This window comes from Perognathus longimembris, chromosome 22 (assembly GCF_023159225.1).
Source record: "Perognathus longimembris pacificus isolate PPM17 chromosome 22, ASM2315922v1, whole genome shotgun sequence".
NCBI lineage: Eukaryota > Metazoa > Chordata > Mammalia > Rodentia > Heteromyidae > Perognathus > Perognathus longimembris.
This window is the reverse complement of record NC_063182.1, coordinates 34,482,314-34,498,467: the sequence shown is the minus strand read 5'-3', so window position 1 is coordinate 34,498,467 and position 16,154 is coordinate 34,482,314. Positions and strand designations below refer to the sequence as shown.

The 16,154-nt window shown below is 34.8% G+C and overlaps 1 protein-coding gene across 6 annotated transcripts in view; it reads right to left on the bottom strand.

The window, feature by feature from the left end:
- The window catches only part of Fer (FER tyrosine kinase), a 287,115-nt gene that overhangs the window by 165,731 nt on the left and 105,230 nt on the right, over positions 1-16,154 (bottom strand). For 5 of the 6 annotated variants that reach the window (XR_007208682.1, XM_048331545.1, XM_048331543.1 and 2 more), the window contains 2 exons: positions 12,946-13,149; positions 5,432-5,554 (listed from right to left, as the gene is read on the bottom strand). Coding sequence is in view for 4 of the 6 variants with exons in the window: in XM_048331545.1 (XP_048187502.1) it covers positions 5,432-5,554; positions 12,946-13,149 (327 nt within the window). In the remaining 2 variants the exon portion in view is untranslated. The remainder of the gene's footprint in view (positions 1-5,431; positions 5,555-12,945; positions 13,150-16,154) is intronic. The other variant, XR_007208683.1, reaches the window with a different exon arrangement.

The following is a 16,154-nucleotide window of genomic DNA, read 5'->3' as shown; positions in this document are numbered from 1 at the left end:
CTTATTAGTTATGTTATCTTGAGAAAGTTCTCTCCCATTTTATGCTATACTGTCTCATTTGTAATACTGCATGCAGTTAAAGAGCAGTGGTTAGCAGGCATAGTATTTCGCAGGGTTCTGTGGGGCTATACACGTTAACACATGTAACAAAGTCGTTAACACATGTAATAAAGTCATTAGGGACTTGGAGATGCAGCTCAGGTGACAGACCCATGCCTATCATAAATATGGAAAACCTACTCTGGTCCAGTCTCTTCTACATACTACAAGTATCGCTGCACTAGTTTATATATAATTCTGGCCTTACAGAACTTATATTTCACCTTGTGGAGAAACCCAGTTAAAATACATCATACACTATATAATGAAGTATAATCAATAACTATGTTAAATCAAAGAGAAATTAAGAAAAGCAAAAGGAAACACAAGGGTAATCGTACTATTTTATTTTACAAAGAAGGCTTCTCTGATGAAATGAAATTTGAGCAGAAACTGAACTAAAGAAAGAACTGGTAATGAACATGTCCATTATGTTTGCTAATTTAAGGATTATTATAATGAGTAACTAATAACACCAGCTTACAAGGTGGCTTCCATTTCCCACATCTTTGCAGAAATTTTAGAGTCACTGAAAGAAAAATCAGCCTGTAGGTGAGGAATGAATAGGTCAGGCGCTAATATCACTAAGCTGAGAAAATTAAGTAATTTCTCCAACTTTGATTATGTAGTTTCCTATAGCTCTCAGTGAATATTTACAAGGATATAAAAAGAAGAGCCTACTTTAGACACTGTATGTATCACATAATAAAATTATATTTTCATAGTTTGAAAATAAATGGGAAATAGAAATTATATTGAAAGCAAAATAACATTCTTTATGCAGGCTTAAAATGAAGTGTAGAAAGAAGAAAATTAGATATTTAATAACACATTATATGGTCAAAGGTATTAACTTCTTCCACAAATTAAATCAAGAAATAGGCTCAGTAATAATAGCACAAATAACTTTTCAATGGAAGATATATGATAGATTAATACCACTATAACAAAATCCATATCAATTTGTTCTCCATTTGTAATTGCAAATTATCTAATTTTTATAGCCTCTATATTGTGATTATCTTTTAAAAGACTAGGATGATTCTTTAAATCAAGTATATAATAATAACAAACTGGGGCAATGGATTGCGTATTTCAAATACTGGCACTTTAAATCAGGTTAACAGTCGAGTAGATAAACTTTAAAATTTTTGCCTAATAAAACCATCATATATAGCTTTTTAATCTTCTGGAGCTTCCAACATAAATTTATTTTCATAGATAGTGATATAAAATGATGAGATAATTCCAAAAGGTTTTAAGTTGGGATGAAAGATAATAATTGGCCATGTAACTGTCAAGAGAATTTAACACAATCTCTAAGCTCATTTCATGGAAAACTTTACATAGTGAGCGCTGTAGTTTTATTTGAAGTTGTCTGTTCCTACCTGTGTCTGGATCTGCATTATTATTTTTCTCTATTGTGGATTTGCTCTCTCAGACCCTGTCTATGAAAATAGATACCAAGTATTTGGTTGGCTTGTGAAATGTAGTGCCAGAGCTCTGAAAACCTAAGTGTGCATTTTTATTAACGTAGCATGAGAAAAAATAAAAAGCATCTTCCTGTAATGAATTGGGTCCATAGTAGGATATACCTCAATTGAAGTTAAAACTTCAAATAGGGACAAAGAAATATATAAAACTCTTGTCATTTAAAGAAGAAGTAGTGGAGAGATGCCAAAGATGGACGCTAGGTCTATGAATTTTGAGAAGGCGGGTATTCAAGTGGTATGAAATGGTAAAATTAAACATCTAAATGGTGAAGTAGGTTAGTCAACGGCCGAGGGCATTTGGCAAACACCTAGCAATGGGAAGCTAGCTGACTTGGACACTGCAAGTGGGTTTCAAAAATCCCATCCACAGGAAATGGTCCTGTGCCTCCTCTTCCATAATTGCTCATTGTAGGTAGCTCTCTGTGATCCTGGGGTTGAAAACACAGGATAGAGCTAACTGAGAACTACTTCCATTTCAGCAGGTTCAGCATCCATCACATGACTTTTCCGATGGCACTGTGCCATACTTTCACAGGGTATAGCCAATTGGCGCAGCCCTCTAGTGGGACCACTGTCCTTAACAAGAGCTTTGTTTGCTTTTTTCTTGCTTGAATAAACTCTACTTTCATACTCACAGACAAAAAAAGATAAAAATCTAAGAAGGAATCATGACTGCCTACTGCAGAGACATAAACAGCTTAGAAAGAGGCCCCCACTAGGAAGACCAAGGTAAGTAGAGATCTCAACTCATAATGCAACTAGGTCAGGGCTCTTGGCCTAAGGGGACAACTCTCATACTGCATGATTTATTACTTAAGAGACTTCGCCTTCTGAGTCATCCCAAAGGCTACTTTAACCAGGTAATAATAGTTCAGAAGGGTTTTTTTTTCTAATGTCAGTCAAGGGTCCCCAGAAGACTGGGAGCAGGCGTTTACCATCTCATCTCTAGAAAATCCCATTGTCTCAGGAACCCAGGCTGGCTGGTGCTGGGTAAGGCATGACCAGATAACAGTAAGGAAGCCTCCAGATCTGCCCCTCCTAGACTTTGGTACAAAATGGCTGCTCACACATTTATAGTTCATTCAAAAGCTAAGTGGCAATGAATGACAAAGGGACTTCTTGTCTTTTTCTCATCTATGCTGTCAACCTAAGGACACCACAAGAAAATGTTAAAAGATGACTTTTCTGTTCCTTGTCTTGTCATTTCCATGGGTAATAAGCCAGAAAGGGTATGTACTCTGCTGGAGAACATCCTGAGACACACAGATTCCTTTGATACTCCAATTAGGGGAGAAAAAAAAAAAAAAAAACAGGCAAGGATCCAGCAGACTGACGGTTGAAGAGTGAAGAGCCCTAGCTACTCTGGAGCCTGGGATATGAGAATCGTAATTCAGAGCCAGCTTTCAGAGTTATTTACAATTAATGAGAAAAAAATGCAATGTCCAACCATGGCTCAAATGGAAATGGTAGAGTGTCATATAGAGCAAAAAAGTTACACAGTTTCAGGCTGAGTTCAAGTCCTAATTCCAGAAAATACACAGTGTGTGCGTGTGTGTGTGTGTATATGTATATATGTGTATAGGATATATAGTTCATGATCTCTTGCAATGGAGATCTCCATATCTAATCACTCCTAAACATCAAGGGGTCTTCTCCAGTTCTCCTGTTTCCTCTCCTTGTTTTACTGCTCTCTTCATAGACTTCCTTGTTCCACCCTCTGCCCTCAAGGAAGGTCTTTCATTGTCTTGTTTCCATCTCTGTGCTGTGATTAAAGTATGGGAAGAATCTGTCTTTTCTCAATAGTTAAGAAAGTAAGTTCTCCCTAGGATGGGAGAGCCCCGAAACTTGGCTCTAGCACCTCCAGCCTCTGGGGCACTGAAATGAGAAAACAAAAGGGGTGGGGGGGGGGGGGGGAGGCCGGTTTCCAGTTTGCTTCTCGGTTCTGTGCTTACGTATTGAGTGGAATATGGCTTATATAGCACCTCCAAGAGTCCTTGGAAAGCCTGAGGTCACGGACTTTGTAGGAAAAAGAATGCAATGTCCCTGTCATGGCATTTCATTGGAGGAGGGGCCTTCATACAGCCATCTGTGCCACGATGGTGGCGTGAAGATGTCAGACACAGGTCTATATCGTCTTGTTGGCCTCTAGTGGAAATCATAACTAATCTATGGCTACAGGTCTGAAAGGACTTGAAGTTAACATAGTTGTGCAGATGTGTTATTTTTGCATATTGGTCTATTGAGCATTGGGCAAAAACTTTATTACTTTATTACTTTATTATGTCATAGAAAACAAGTGAGTAGTTAATGCAGCCAATTTTTATCCTTGAGCCCATTGTTTATGTGCCGTTGGCATGCCTAACTAAAAACCTTGCGCTCTCATGCATATACATGTAAATATCATCAGGATCTTCCTTTAACCATTATTTTATGTTTAATACATAAAAGCTACTGTCACTGTTAAAAGATGGTTATCTTATCTCAGTCAGACAACTCTAAGCAAAGTATAGACAATTTAGTAATTAACTGAGGCTCAAACCAAAGAGAAAAAAAGACATTTTAAACTATAGTGAGTGGAGATTTATTCCCTTGGACTAAAGCGAAAAATAATTCTGCCAAGTCATAGAATTTACTCTTAAGATGAAAGAAATATTGGCAGGCATTTTGTTGTTGTTGTTCTTGTGCTTTGGGTTTTTAAATTTTATTCTGTTAGAGTAAGAAGTATGAGAACCTATTTCAGACCATGGAGTTTCCTACAATTAAAGCAGAACAAAATGAATAGAAAAATACTAACCTTAATCTAATTTTAATATACTAGCCTTGTCTAAGAAGGCCAATTCCTGATCTAGACCATAGGATGGTAAGTGACTTGCAAAACTCTTCTGTGAGTGCATGGGTAGAATCCAGCCATCAGTGGAAACAGTGATATAATCAAAGTACAAATATAGACATTATTCCTAGGCTAACAAAGGAAATCATAAGGTGTTTCTTTTTTTAATATCTAGGGTTATATGCCAATCAGGGTTATATGCCAACATTTCTGGCACAAGCACTTCAAGTTGAAAGTCATTCCTACATCCATAGAAATGAACTTGATGAATACCTATTAATCTTTATGGCTTTTTGAATTCTACAGTGTTTTTCATTTACACAGGCCCAAAGGGAAAAAAAAATCTTGTAAATCCCAGCCCAACTTTTATAGCACTGAAAGTGTTAACAGTTTGGTCAGTTTCATTGTTGCATTTTGGTCTAGGTTCCACAGGTTTCCATAGGACACGACAAACTTTCCTCTACTTATTTTGATCCATACAAATCATCTCTTGAACTACATGATAGATCTTAGAGATAAACAGGGCCTAAGATGACCTCTCATTCAGTTACCTAGCTCAACAAAGAAAAGTTGATATTTGCTACCTTTGAGACTAATGTAGTTTTAAAGGGTCTCAATGTATTAGAGTACGGTATAAACTTCTCGCCAAAATTAAGATTCTCATGTATTCATAGTTGCTAGACATCTTTGGCTTCTATATCTTAACAATCATTCATCAACTTGAACCATGCAAAGTATGGACATCATAGAGTGGGGGAAAAAAAACACCAATAAGGTTTGTTAAGAAAAACTGGCAAACAAAGAAAAATAAAATAAGGCTATTTGTATCCCTAGTGATTACTGAATATAACAACATTACAGAAATTCCATGCTTCATCTGTATTGGTGACAAATGTTTTTGCTCCTGAATTTCTAGAACATAATCTAAGAACTTTATTTAGGGTGAAAAATGTCAACTCACCAAGAATACTTGTAAAACCAAGAAGGAAAAAAAGGCATTTGCACCTACCTTAGGAATAGGATTCAGGAGAACAACACCTGATTTCTTAGTGATAACTTGCTTTGTTGTATAGTGATAATCGATAAGCTGAGGGATGTTTGAAAACCCAGTGCCCTCAAATCGGTACAGATTCTAGAGAAAAGTAAAAAATAATAAATATGAAGACAATGAAAAACTACATAAAAAACCTACTCCAAAAAAGCTAACATGAACAAAAATATGAACATACTTAATATGCTTAAATTATATATTTTAAGATTAAAAAAGTAAAAATAGATAAATGAAAACTCTAACATATACCTTTATATAAGACAAACTTTATAAGACAAACTTATTTTCCTACTTTTGGTAGGTTGGTTCCTACTGATTACTACAGCACTAGTTGGGTTTCTATAATGGAATTTTCATGCAGTATTCATTAGCAAAAACATCCATTCACTTGCCTCTAATTAAAAAAATTAAACACAACGGAGATAAAACTCCAGATATCAACATGCAGTTAGTTCTTAGACCTTGGCACTTTTTGATTTCACACACTGTAATCAGCAAGTAGCACTACCTCCATTTCTGCCATGATCCCTTTCCTATTGTCTTCATATTTAAATAGACCTACAAGTATGTTATTATGTGGCTGAACTAGTGGTAGTAAATATAACAAACAAAAAAATAAATCCAACTGGCCACACTTTTCAATGCAAGAACCTCTGCAATGCAATGCAATGAAAACCTCCATGGAATACTCAGAGTCTACTTGCATTACATAGGAAATATATGGAGACAGTAACATGAATGTGAACTATTATAAGAAAATGACTCAGAGTAACCTTCCAATGGATAGATGACATGAGCAAGACAGTCACTGCTAACAGCTGAGGGCAGAGAGATGGGGGATAGAAGGTTGGATAGAGAGTGGTTACAAAATACAATTAGATAAAAGAAATAAGTCCTAGTGTTCCACAGCATAGTGAGATTAATATGGTTCAAATTGATTTATATGTATTTTATAGAGAACTAGAAACATGAATTCAAGGCACCTATCTCACACAAGCACACACACACAAATGTTTAAGATGGAAATGCTAATTACTATGATTTAATCACTGTATGACTGTATGTATTAACATACCATATGACTTCATCACTGCACATTTTATACATGTACTATCACATTGTATAATTAGGTTGCCCAATTATTATGTATCAATTCAAATGGAAAGAAAAATAAGTTGCAAAACTGTCTAAATTTGGGTATGATCTGCATTACTAGAAGATTATTTGGTTTGTTACAAGTTAACAAACTCAAACCTTTTTATTCTTAGAATAAAATGATATTCAATTTACCAGAGATTTATATACCACTTTTTTTTTTTTTGCCAGTCCTGGGCCTTGGACTCAGGGCCTGAGCACTGTCCCTGGCTTCTTTCTGCTCAAGGCCTTCATTCTGCCACTTGAGCCACTTCTGGCCTTTTCTATATAGGTGGTGCTGAGGAATCGAACCCAGGGCTTCATGTATGGGAGGCAAGCACTCTTGCCACTAGGCCATATTTCCAGCCCCTATATATACACCACTTTTAAGATGGATATTTCTATAGCTGAACTCAGGGGCAGGTGACTGTGATTTCACCTGCAGAGAGTCTAAGATGGGAAGAATTGAGGCTACTGGCCAGACTGGGCCAGAAAGATTGTGAAAATCCCATTTCAACAGAAAAGGCTCAATGTTGTGGCAGGTTTATTATTCAGCTATAGTGGGAAACCTAAATAGAATGAACACTCTCTAGGCCAGCCCTGATAACCGTGAGATCCTGTCTCAAAAACCAAACAAAAAAACAGAGCAGGAACTAGAAGTGTGGTTCAAGTAGTAGAGCACCAGCTATGGGCAAACAAGCCAACTAAACGTCACCTTTTCAGTCAGATTTACTCTGGCCACTCTATCCAAAATTTCATATTCATTTTCACATCCCAACTAAATTTCTCTCCTCTCCTTACTGAATTTCTTCCATAGAATTTATCATTATCAACATATATACTTATATTTTTATTGTCTAACACCTTCTTTAGGATGTAGGCTCATAAGATGACAAATTTATTCATGCGTTTTTACTCAGCGGACTTTCCTAGTGGTCTACAACAGTATGTGATATATATTGCCAGGATCAAAAGAATATACATGAAATGAATGAAATGAAATGCATATAAAACAAAGTGAAAAAGACAAAGAGAGCTGAGAATTGGGTACGGGAAAGTTTATACACTGATGCAGTCAAAGACATCAAGTACAACCCTTAATAAAAAGAAATAAGGGGCTGGGGATATGGCCTAGTGGCAAGAGTGCTTGCCTCATATACATGAGGCTCTGGGTTCGATTCCCCAGCACCACATATACAGAAAATGGCCAGAAGTGGTGCTGTGGCTCAAGTGGCAGAGTGCTAGCCTTGAGCAAGAAGAAGCCAGGGACAGTGCTCAGGCCCTGAGTCCAAGCCCCAGGACTGGCCAAAAAAAAAAAAAAAAAAAAAAAGAAGAAGAAGAAATAAGATTAACTTCATACAAAATGAAGTTTCAAATCAACTTCTGTTCTCATGTCATGTGTCAGATTCAAGATACTTACCTCCGTAACTACAGAACTATAGAATAAAGTAGTAAACATTGTCAGTTTCACTAGGTTCAAGAGTTCCACCTGCTTACCCTCCCACAGCTGAAATTACAGACTATCTCTCAAATATGAAACAACTAATGATAACTTATGTGACTTCAAAATGAAGTAATTTTAAAGCAGAATAAATTTTAAAGTAGGATAAATTTCCATAAATTTCTACACAAATCATTTTTGTATTACATTTTAAATGCCATCTAACAGCAGTAAGAAATGTAAATACAAAGTGTTATGAATATTTTAGGCTAAAAATTGTACAGATTCATAGGGATACAATAATGTACAAAAATCTGAATTACACTGAACCATAAAAGGAGACTGATATCAATCACAGATCCCATAATACATAGTTCTGGATTTTTACAAAAAACATGTATTTCTTTCTTTCTAAATCACAACATCTAGAATTTGTTTCTGAGTTATCACTGTGCTACTTAAGAATCAATCATGCGTACAGATGAAAAACATAAAAGAATCTAATTTTGTTGCTATACACATTTCCAGATAAATTATCATGCATAGAAGTCAGACAGAATACACAAAAAAATGAGACCGGGATTCAATGAATATATAATTGAAATAATACATCGGAATAGAGCTTCTAAAAAAATGAAATCCACAGGATAATAAAAAGGCTTAAGAAAAATGAAAGAAGAAAAATCACTTTTGAAACAAGCTGAAGTGAACAAACAATTTTCCCTCATCAAATAAAACCAAATATTTATAAATGTAAATAATTAAACCAGTATAAGAAAGGATTACTAAAAAGTTTAGAGATTATAGTAAGACTTGATGTGGCTTATCCTAGTTAAATTTTATTTGTTCTTCAGGTACTGTCTCAGACTTCCCCCAAGTTTCCTGTAATGGAGCTTTTATTAGCAAGCAGTTTAAAAGTAGATAAATGTGTGTGATTCACAAAGGACTGTAAAACCTCCTCCCTAGACTTACAATAACCACCATTTTGTCACTGGGCCTTCAACAAACTTAAAAATTACTATTTCCTTAGAAATGATATTCATAAGGTCTTGAGATGGATTTGTTTTATTGTGAAAAAAAATTTCCCAAGTCTCAAATGTACGTCAAGGACATATAAAATGACATAACAGTTTTATTCATCTTAAAATAGTTTTGCTTTTCCTTCAGTATTTGAACTAGAGTAAAATAGCATAAGAGAATTATAAAAGCACAAAGATAAGACCACAAATTTGGGATTAACCTGTCATGCAATAAAGTGCTAGACTTCTACTGACTCCTTTAAAACCCATGGAGTGATTTTAATAGGTGATTCAAAGGGCCTAAAGACTAACAAGAACAAAATTAAACATATCTGGTACATTCAGTGAATTAATCCATCACCTCAAAGTGGAGTAAAGTGGAATCTCATTATGATTTTGATAAGCATGATCAATGATATTGAATATTTTTCCATATACATCTGTTGGACATTTGTATGCCTGCTTTTACAAAAAAATCTATTCAGATGTTTAGCCAATTTTATATTTGGTTAACCTGCTTATTTTGTTGGTTTGCTCTGATTTTTTTTTTGCTTCTGATTTAATAGTTCCTTATATATTCTGGATAACCACCTCTGATAAATGTATACTTGACAAATATATTCTCATTTCTACAGGCTGCCGTCTTGATTTGTTGACTGATTCCTTTGCTATATAAAAGCTTTTTAGCTTGATGTAGTCCTATTGATCAATTTTTCTTCTTTGCTGCCTGTGTACCTGGGATTATATCTAAAATTCCAAGCCAATGTCCTATAGCATTTCTTCTTCTGTTTTCTTCTAGTAATATTGTGGGTTTCATATTTATATTTAAGTCATTAATCCATGTTGGGTTGCTTTTTCTAAGTGGTGAGAATCAAAAATCTCATTTTCATTCTTATGCATGTGGATATCCAATTTTCCCAGCACCACTTACTGTGTGTTCTTAGCTCCTTTGTCAAAAATAAGTTAGCAATATAAATGCATAGTTATTTCTGGGTTCTTTGTTTCATTCGCTTGTGTTCCATGGATTATTCAGTTTCTCTCTCTCTTTCTCTCTCTCTCTCCCTCTCCCCCTCCCCCCCCAGTCCTGGCTCTTGGACTGGCTCAGGGCCTGAGCACTGTCCTTGGCTTCCTTTTGCTCAAGGCCAGCACTCTACCTCTTGTGCCACAGTGTCACTTCGGCTTTTTCTGTTTATGTGGTGCTGAGGAATCGAACCCAGGGCTTTGTGCATGCTAGGCAAGAACTCTCCCACTAAGCCACATTCCCAGTTCTTTTCTCTCTTTTTATGGTGGGAGTATGGGAGCTTCGGCAGTAGTAGGGCTTCGACTCAGGTCCTCTTGTTGGCTAGACAGGCATTTGACCACGTGCACCATGCCTCCTGCCACATTCATGCTGTTTTCATTACTACAACTGTGTAGCACATTTTAGGTTAGGTTGTACGATGCATCCAGCCTTGTTCTTTTTGTTCAATGTTGTTTTAACTATATGGGTCTTCTATGGCTCCATATTAATTTCAAGAGTATTTTTTCTTAATTCTGTGAAGAACAACCTTAGTATTTTGATGGGGCTTGCGCTGAATCTGGAGTTCACTTTGGGACAATTAAATATTGCCTTTTCTAATCCATAAGCTTTTCATTTACTGGTACCTTCTTCAATTTCTTTCTTTTTCAATTTCATTGCTTTTCATTTGCTGGTATCTTCAATTTCTTCACTCAGTTTTTTTCTTGGCGTTTTTTTCATTGTAGAAATCTTGCAGTTGTTCATTACGTTCTTACTTTTTAAATATTATATATAGGATTGTTCTCTTGATTTATTTTTCAGGTAACTCAGCACATCAAAATCTGAATTACCTTTGTACATTGACTGTTTTATCTTAACATTTCCTTGCATTTACTAGTTCTAACAGTTTTGTTCTTGTTGGTTTTTTTTTTTTTAGTAAGTCTTTAGGATTTTCTACGCAACAGGTCATGTCATCTTTAAACAAGGGCAATTTCATCTTCTCCTTCCGAGTAGGTTACTCTTTCTCTTGCCTAATTGCCCTGGCTGAGACTCCCAGGACTCTGTTGAGTAAATGATGCAGGTGAGTAGCCTTGTCTTGTTTCAGATCTTAGAGGAAATTTTTCATTTTTTTCTTCCATTCAGATTTTAAGTTCCCTGAGAAAGAAAGCTATACATTTCACAGTTGCATCTCCTTATTTTGTTATAAAAACATTATTTGTGCCACATGTGGTAGCTCAATAAGACTCTGGAAAGGATGGAAGGAAGAGATGGAGGGAAGAAGAAAGAAGGAAGAAAGGGGAGAGGCAGGCAGGGAGAGAGGAAGAGAGGAAGACAAAAAAGTAGGAAGCCCGACAGGAAGGAAAGAGGGAAGGAATATCTTAAGCCTAAAACAATGCTCTCATTGATAATTAAATTTCATCCATCAATTAATTTTCACAAATCCCACAGGAACCAAAAGTAAATTTTTAGTAATCTTTCCAAGTACAGTGATATTTTTTCAAAGCACATGCATGGTATTTTTTCAGTTATCAAAACAATAAGGGAATGCTTATACTTGCCTAGCACTTAACATCTTACAAAATAAAATTTTAAATACTAAATATATTGCTAAATATCCTAACACTTCCTACACCTCATAACGTGTTAAGTTCAGAGCCAGCACTGGAATCCAACTCTACAAACTCCAAGATCAATGTCCTTTTCAGAGTTCCATGATTTAATCATTTTCCTGTTCTCTAAAATCCCGTATTACATTGTCTTTCACCCTGGGATATTTACCATCCCATCTACATATAATCTATAATCTACATATAATCTATAATCTAACAATGGACTAAAACTCCCTAATTAGACTATATTAGGTGCCTATGAAATAGATATTAATGAATGCCTTGATGTACTGAACCCTTTCAAGCAACAGCTGCAGAAAGAAAAATGGAAGATTCACTTACACAAAATGAAAATTAATTGAAAACTTCCCTAACCTATCTCACTTAGGACTTCAGTTTTCACCTCTTCCCAGAGCACAATAATAAAAACTCACAAGAATAAACTTGGGAAATAGAAAACCTGTAACACTGACTGAAATACAAGCTCCATCATACTTAACAGAGACAGGAGCAAAATTTTAATGACAGAAAGCAATAAAAACTTCAAATGTTAACCTATAAGGATGTTTTATGTTTAAATGGCAATATTAAAAGCAAACGATAATTTGCAAATGATTCTTTCTTTTATGTTTCTAAGAACATTAATTTAAATCTCAGCAGTGCCATTTTAAGCAAGAAACATTGGATTCTTTCCATCTTTGTTAAAAATAGAAGGCAAACTCCATATCAATTGTAGCTAATTAATTTCATGCCATAATGACAACATGTTCACACAAACAGCTAACAGGGGAGGTTATTACACTCACAAATTCTCTTCCATAACTTTAAAACTAAAGAGTTTGCCAAAGAAATTTTAAAAGACATGCTATTAGAAACAGTGTAGTTTCCAAAGTAGTAGATTGGACATATAAAAGCAGACAATTATGATTATCAAACTGAGGTCAGAGTACTATGAAAAGTTAAGAAATAGTATCAAAAATATAATACAGTTTAACAAACTTATTACTTCTAATTTATCTGAATGATGTTAATTTTCATTTAAGTTACAAGTTTTATTGCAAAATTATTTTAATGTACAATATTTAAAATACATGTTTTCTTATTAAAATGTACATGTCAGGCAGCTATCAAGTATTTAAGGAAGTCAGAAAAAAATTAAAAACTAACTTCGAAGTATTGTCGGTATTTATAATAAAACATTCATATTTTATCACAATCACAGCACAATGAACTATATGGAAACATGCATATAAACTAAGCTGGAAACGTACATCAACATATTGTATGATAAAGTGTCTCCTTTGTCCATCAGAATATACAGAAAGGACATATTCACCGGGTTTCCCATGACTCTCTCGCACCAAGAAGTCTCCTTGCTGTTTTAACAGCTCTTGTGCTTCTATCCTAGGAATCGCACCATGGTACCAGTCTTGATCCGCCAGGGGCTTCTCACTTGCAGTAATCACATCAGCAAGCTGAACAAATATTAGTTAAAATGATAGATTAGAAAATGATATCTTGATCGATTAGAAATTAAATGATGAATCTAAAATGTTTTTCTTAAGTTTTAAGAAAGTATCTTCTGGAGCACCAGTGCTGACATTTAGTACCAATACATGTCCTTCAATACTTGTCCTTTCAGTCTACTAGCTATGGGTAACACAAAGTTACATATTTATGGTAACATAAAAGAAGTCTGTGTCAGGAGGCTGGGATCTGAGGATCATGGTTCAAAGCCAGCCAGGGCAAGAAAATCTGTGAGACTCTCATATCCAACTAACAACTAGAAAACCAGACGTGGTGCTGTGGCTTAAAGTTAGCCTTGAATAAAAAGAGCTCAGGGACAGAGCTTAGGCCCTGAGTTCAAGCCCGATAACCGACAAAAATATAAATAAAAAATAAATCTGTGTAATACAATTTATCAAGCAAAGACATGATGAAGAAAGAGAGGTCCTGCCTGAGGGGCCTGAGGGAAACCATAGCGTCTGTGTTTCTTTGGGTCTGGCTTACTTCATTCAGTGAGTGCCTACATCTACAAACTGGAGAAATACAATTCAACAACTTAAGGAGCACCTTAATCTTCTTGAAAGAGAACAACAAGCCAAACCCCCAGCCAATAGATGGAAGCAAATAATTAAAATTAAATCAGAATTAAATGACTTAGAGTAAAAAAAACACAAAAAACATAGGAAGAATCAACAAAACAAAGAGTTGGTTCTTTGAAAAAGTTAACAAGATTTGCAAATCTGACCAAAAAACAAAGACAGCACACCTAAATAAACAAGATCAGAGACAAAACTGGAACCAAGATTCAGAATACAATAAGGGAATATTTTGTGAGCCTATATGCTAATAAATTTGAGAACCTGGAAGAAATGGACAAATTCCTAGAATACACTGATATGCTCAAATTAACTCTTAAATACTGATAATAGTTTTAATTGTTAAAGAAGGTAGTCAAATATTCAAATATCCTTTTTTAAAAACTCATCACAATGCTTTTAATTAAAGTAAATGCAATTTTTTTAACAACAGTGGAAGTGTTTTCTAAGCCTTACCAATGTGAAAAGTGCTTTGGGTAGCTGGGCACCTGAATACTAGCTTCTTAGGATGGAAGTTTGAAGGCAGCCCAAAAGGAAAAGTCCATGAGACTCCATCTCTAATTAACCAGCAAAAAGCCAGGCCGGAGGCATGAATCATGTGATAAAATCCCAGCCATCAATAAAAAAAAAAAAGTAGAGCAAGAGCAAATACCAGAATACACATACACACACCTCTGATCTTAATTGAATATAATTATCTTTACAAAGAACTTTTTCACATTCTCTCTCAATAGGTCTATTTATATAATTGGAAAGCACCACAAGCTATGTGCACATGTATTTATTTAGAACTTGGAGAATGCAGAGACTGAAGAAATCATTGAGCTGGAAAGGTATTAAACTACAAAGCTCTTCTAACACTCTGGAAATTTGTTTATGGATTTGAGGATGGAGAAAATGTTTGGGAAAAATCAGATATCTTTAAGTTTTGTGCTTTTGTTTCATTTTGTTTTTAATAAAGTAACTAGTAAGATACCTATATTGCTATCTCATATAGATTATACCCTAATTCTATACATTTATCCCTGCCCCATCAACAGTAGTACTATTAAGTGAATTTGAAATTTAAAACTGTTAGTTTGAATTTACTGTAGGTATGCATGTACATGCACAGATTTGTACACACATATATGAATATATGAGGAAAATGTTTAATCAGTGTTAAATGAAGTTTTAAAATGTAAATATGAGTGAAAGCCATACAACATAGAAAACAATAAAGGTAAACATCTGTATAACCCTGAATTGGACAATATTATTTTTAAGTTATAACAAAAGCACACTCCAAAAAAAATGCTCTCATCAAATTTAGACACTTGTTGTGTGTTCAAGTACACCATTAAGAAAGTGAAAAGATAATCTATGAAAGAAATTAGCATTTCTAAATTACATATATAATATGTAGAATAATTTCTGAATATAGTTTTTAAAACTTTGCAGCTCAACAGCTTAAAAAATTACAGTTTAAGGTTAGAGTGCTCAGTGCTACAGTGCTTGCCTAGATGAACAAAGCTTTGTGTCAATCTCTAGCATGTCACAAAGAAAACCAAATAATCTAAAAGTGTCCAAATGTGGTGAATATACTTGTCTCCTAAAGTTATATACAAATGATCAATAATCACATGAAGAAAAGGCTAAGCATTTTAGTCACAAAGAGAAGGCAAATAAAACGACAGTGGCATTCCACTTCACATTAGGTTGCCTATAATGAAAAACAATGGAAAATAACAAGCACTAGCAGAACATGGAGAAATTACATTTCTACATTGCTAGCAAAAATAAAAATGGTGCAGCCACCACAGTACACAGGTTAGCAGTATCTCAAAAAGTTAAACTTAGAATCGCCACATGCTTCATCAAGATCATACAAAATAACAAAATGTGGTAAAATCATGGATGAACCTGGAAAAATTACAGCAAGTAAAAGAAACAAGCCTTGAATGGCCATAAGTTGAATGGTTCAATATATGTTAAATGTTCAGAATAGGCTTAGCCATTAGGTAAAAACGAGGAAGCAGTTGTCAGAGGGAGGGGGAGAATTGAGACTAACTCCTACTATATAAAGAGTATCTGTTCAGAGGACTTGATGTAATGGCATCAAATAGAAGGGATGGTTACACAACAGAGGAAATATACTAAGAACCACTAAGGGTATGCCTTAAAGAATGAATTCTATGTTTTATAAAGCAACCATACTAATTTGGCAAGATTCTTTTTTATCTAAAAAAAGCCAATATAGAAACTAATTTTTTTCTTCCATTTTATTTCACTGAAATGCCACATCCTGAAAAACACTGTCCAAAGAAAAAATTTAATTATAATAGTCTATACGTTGGTATGCATCTTCAGTTACCATGCATAATACATAAAGTCTTAAC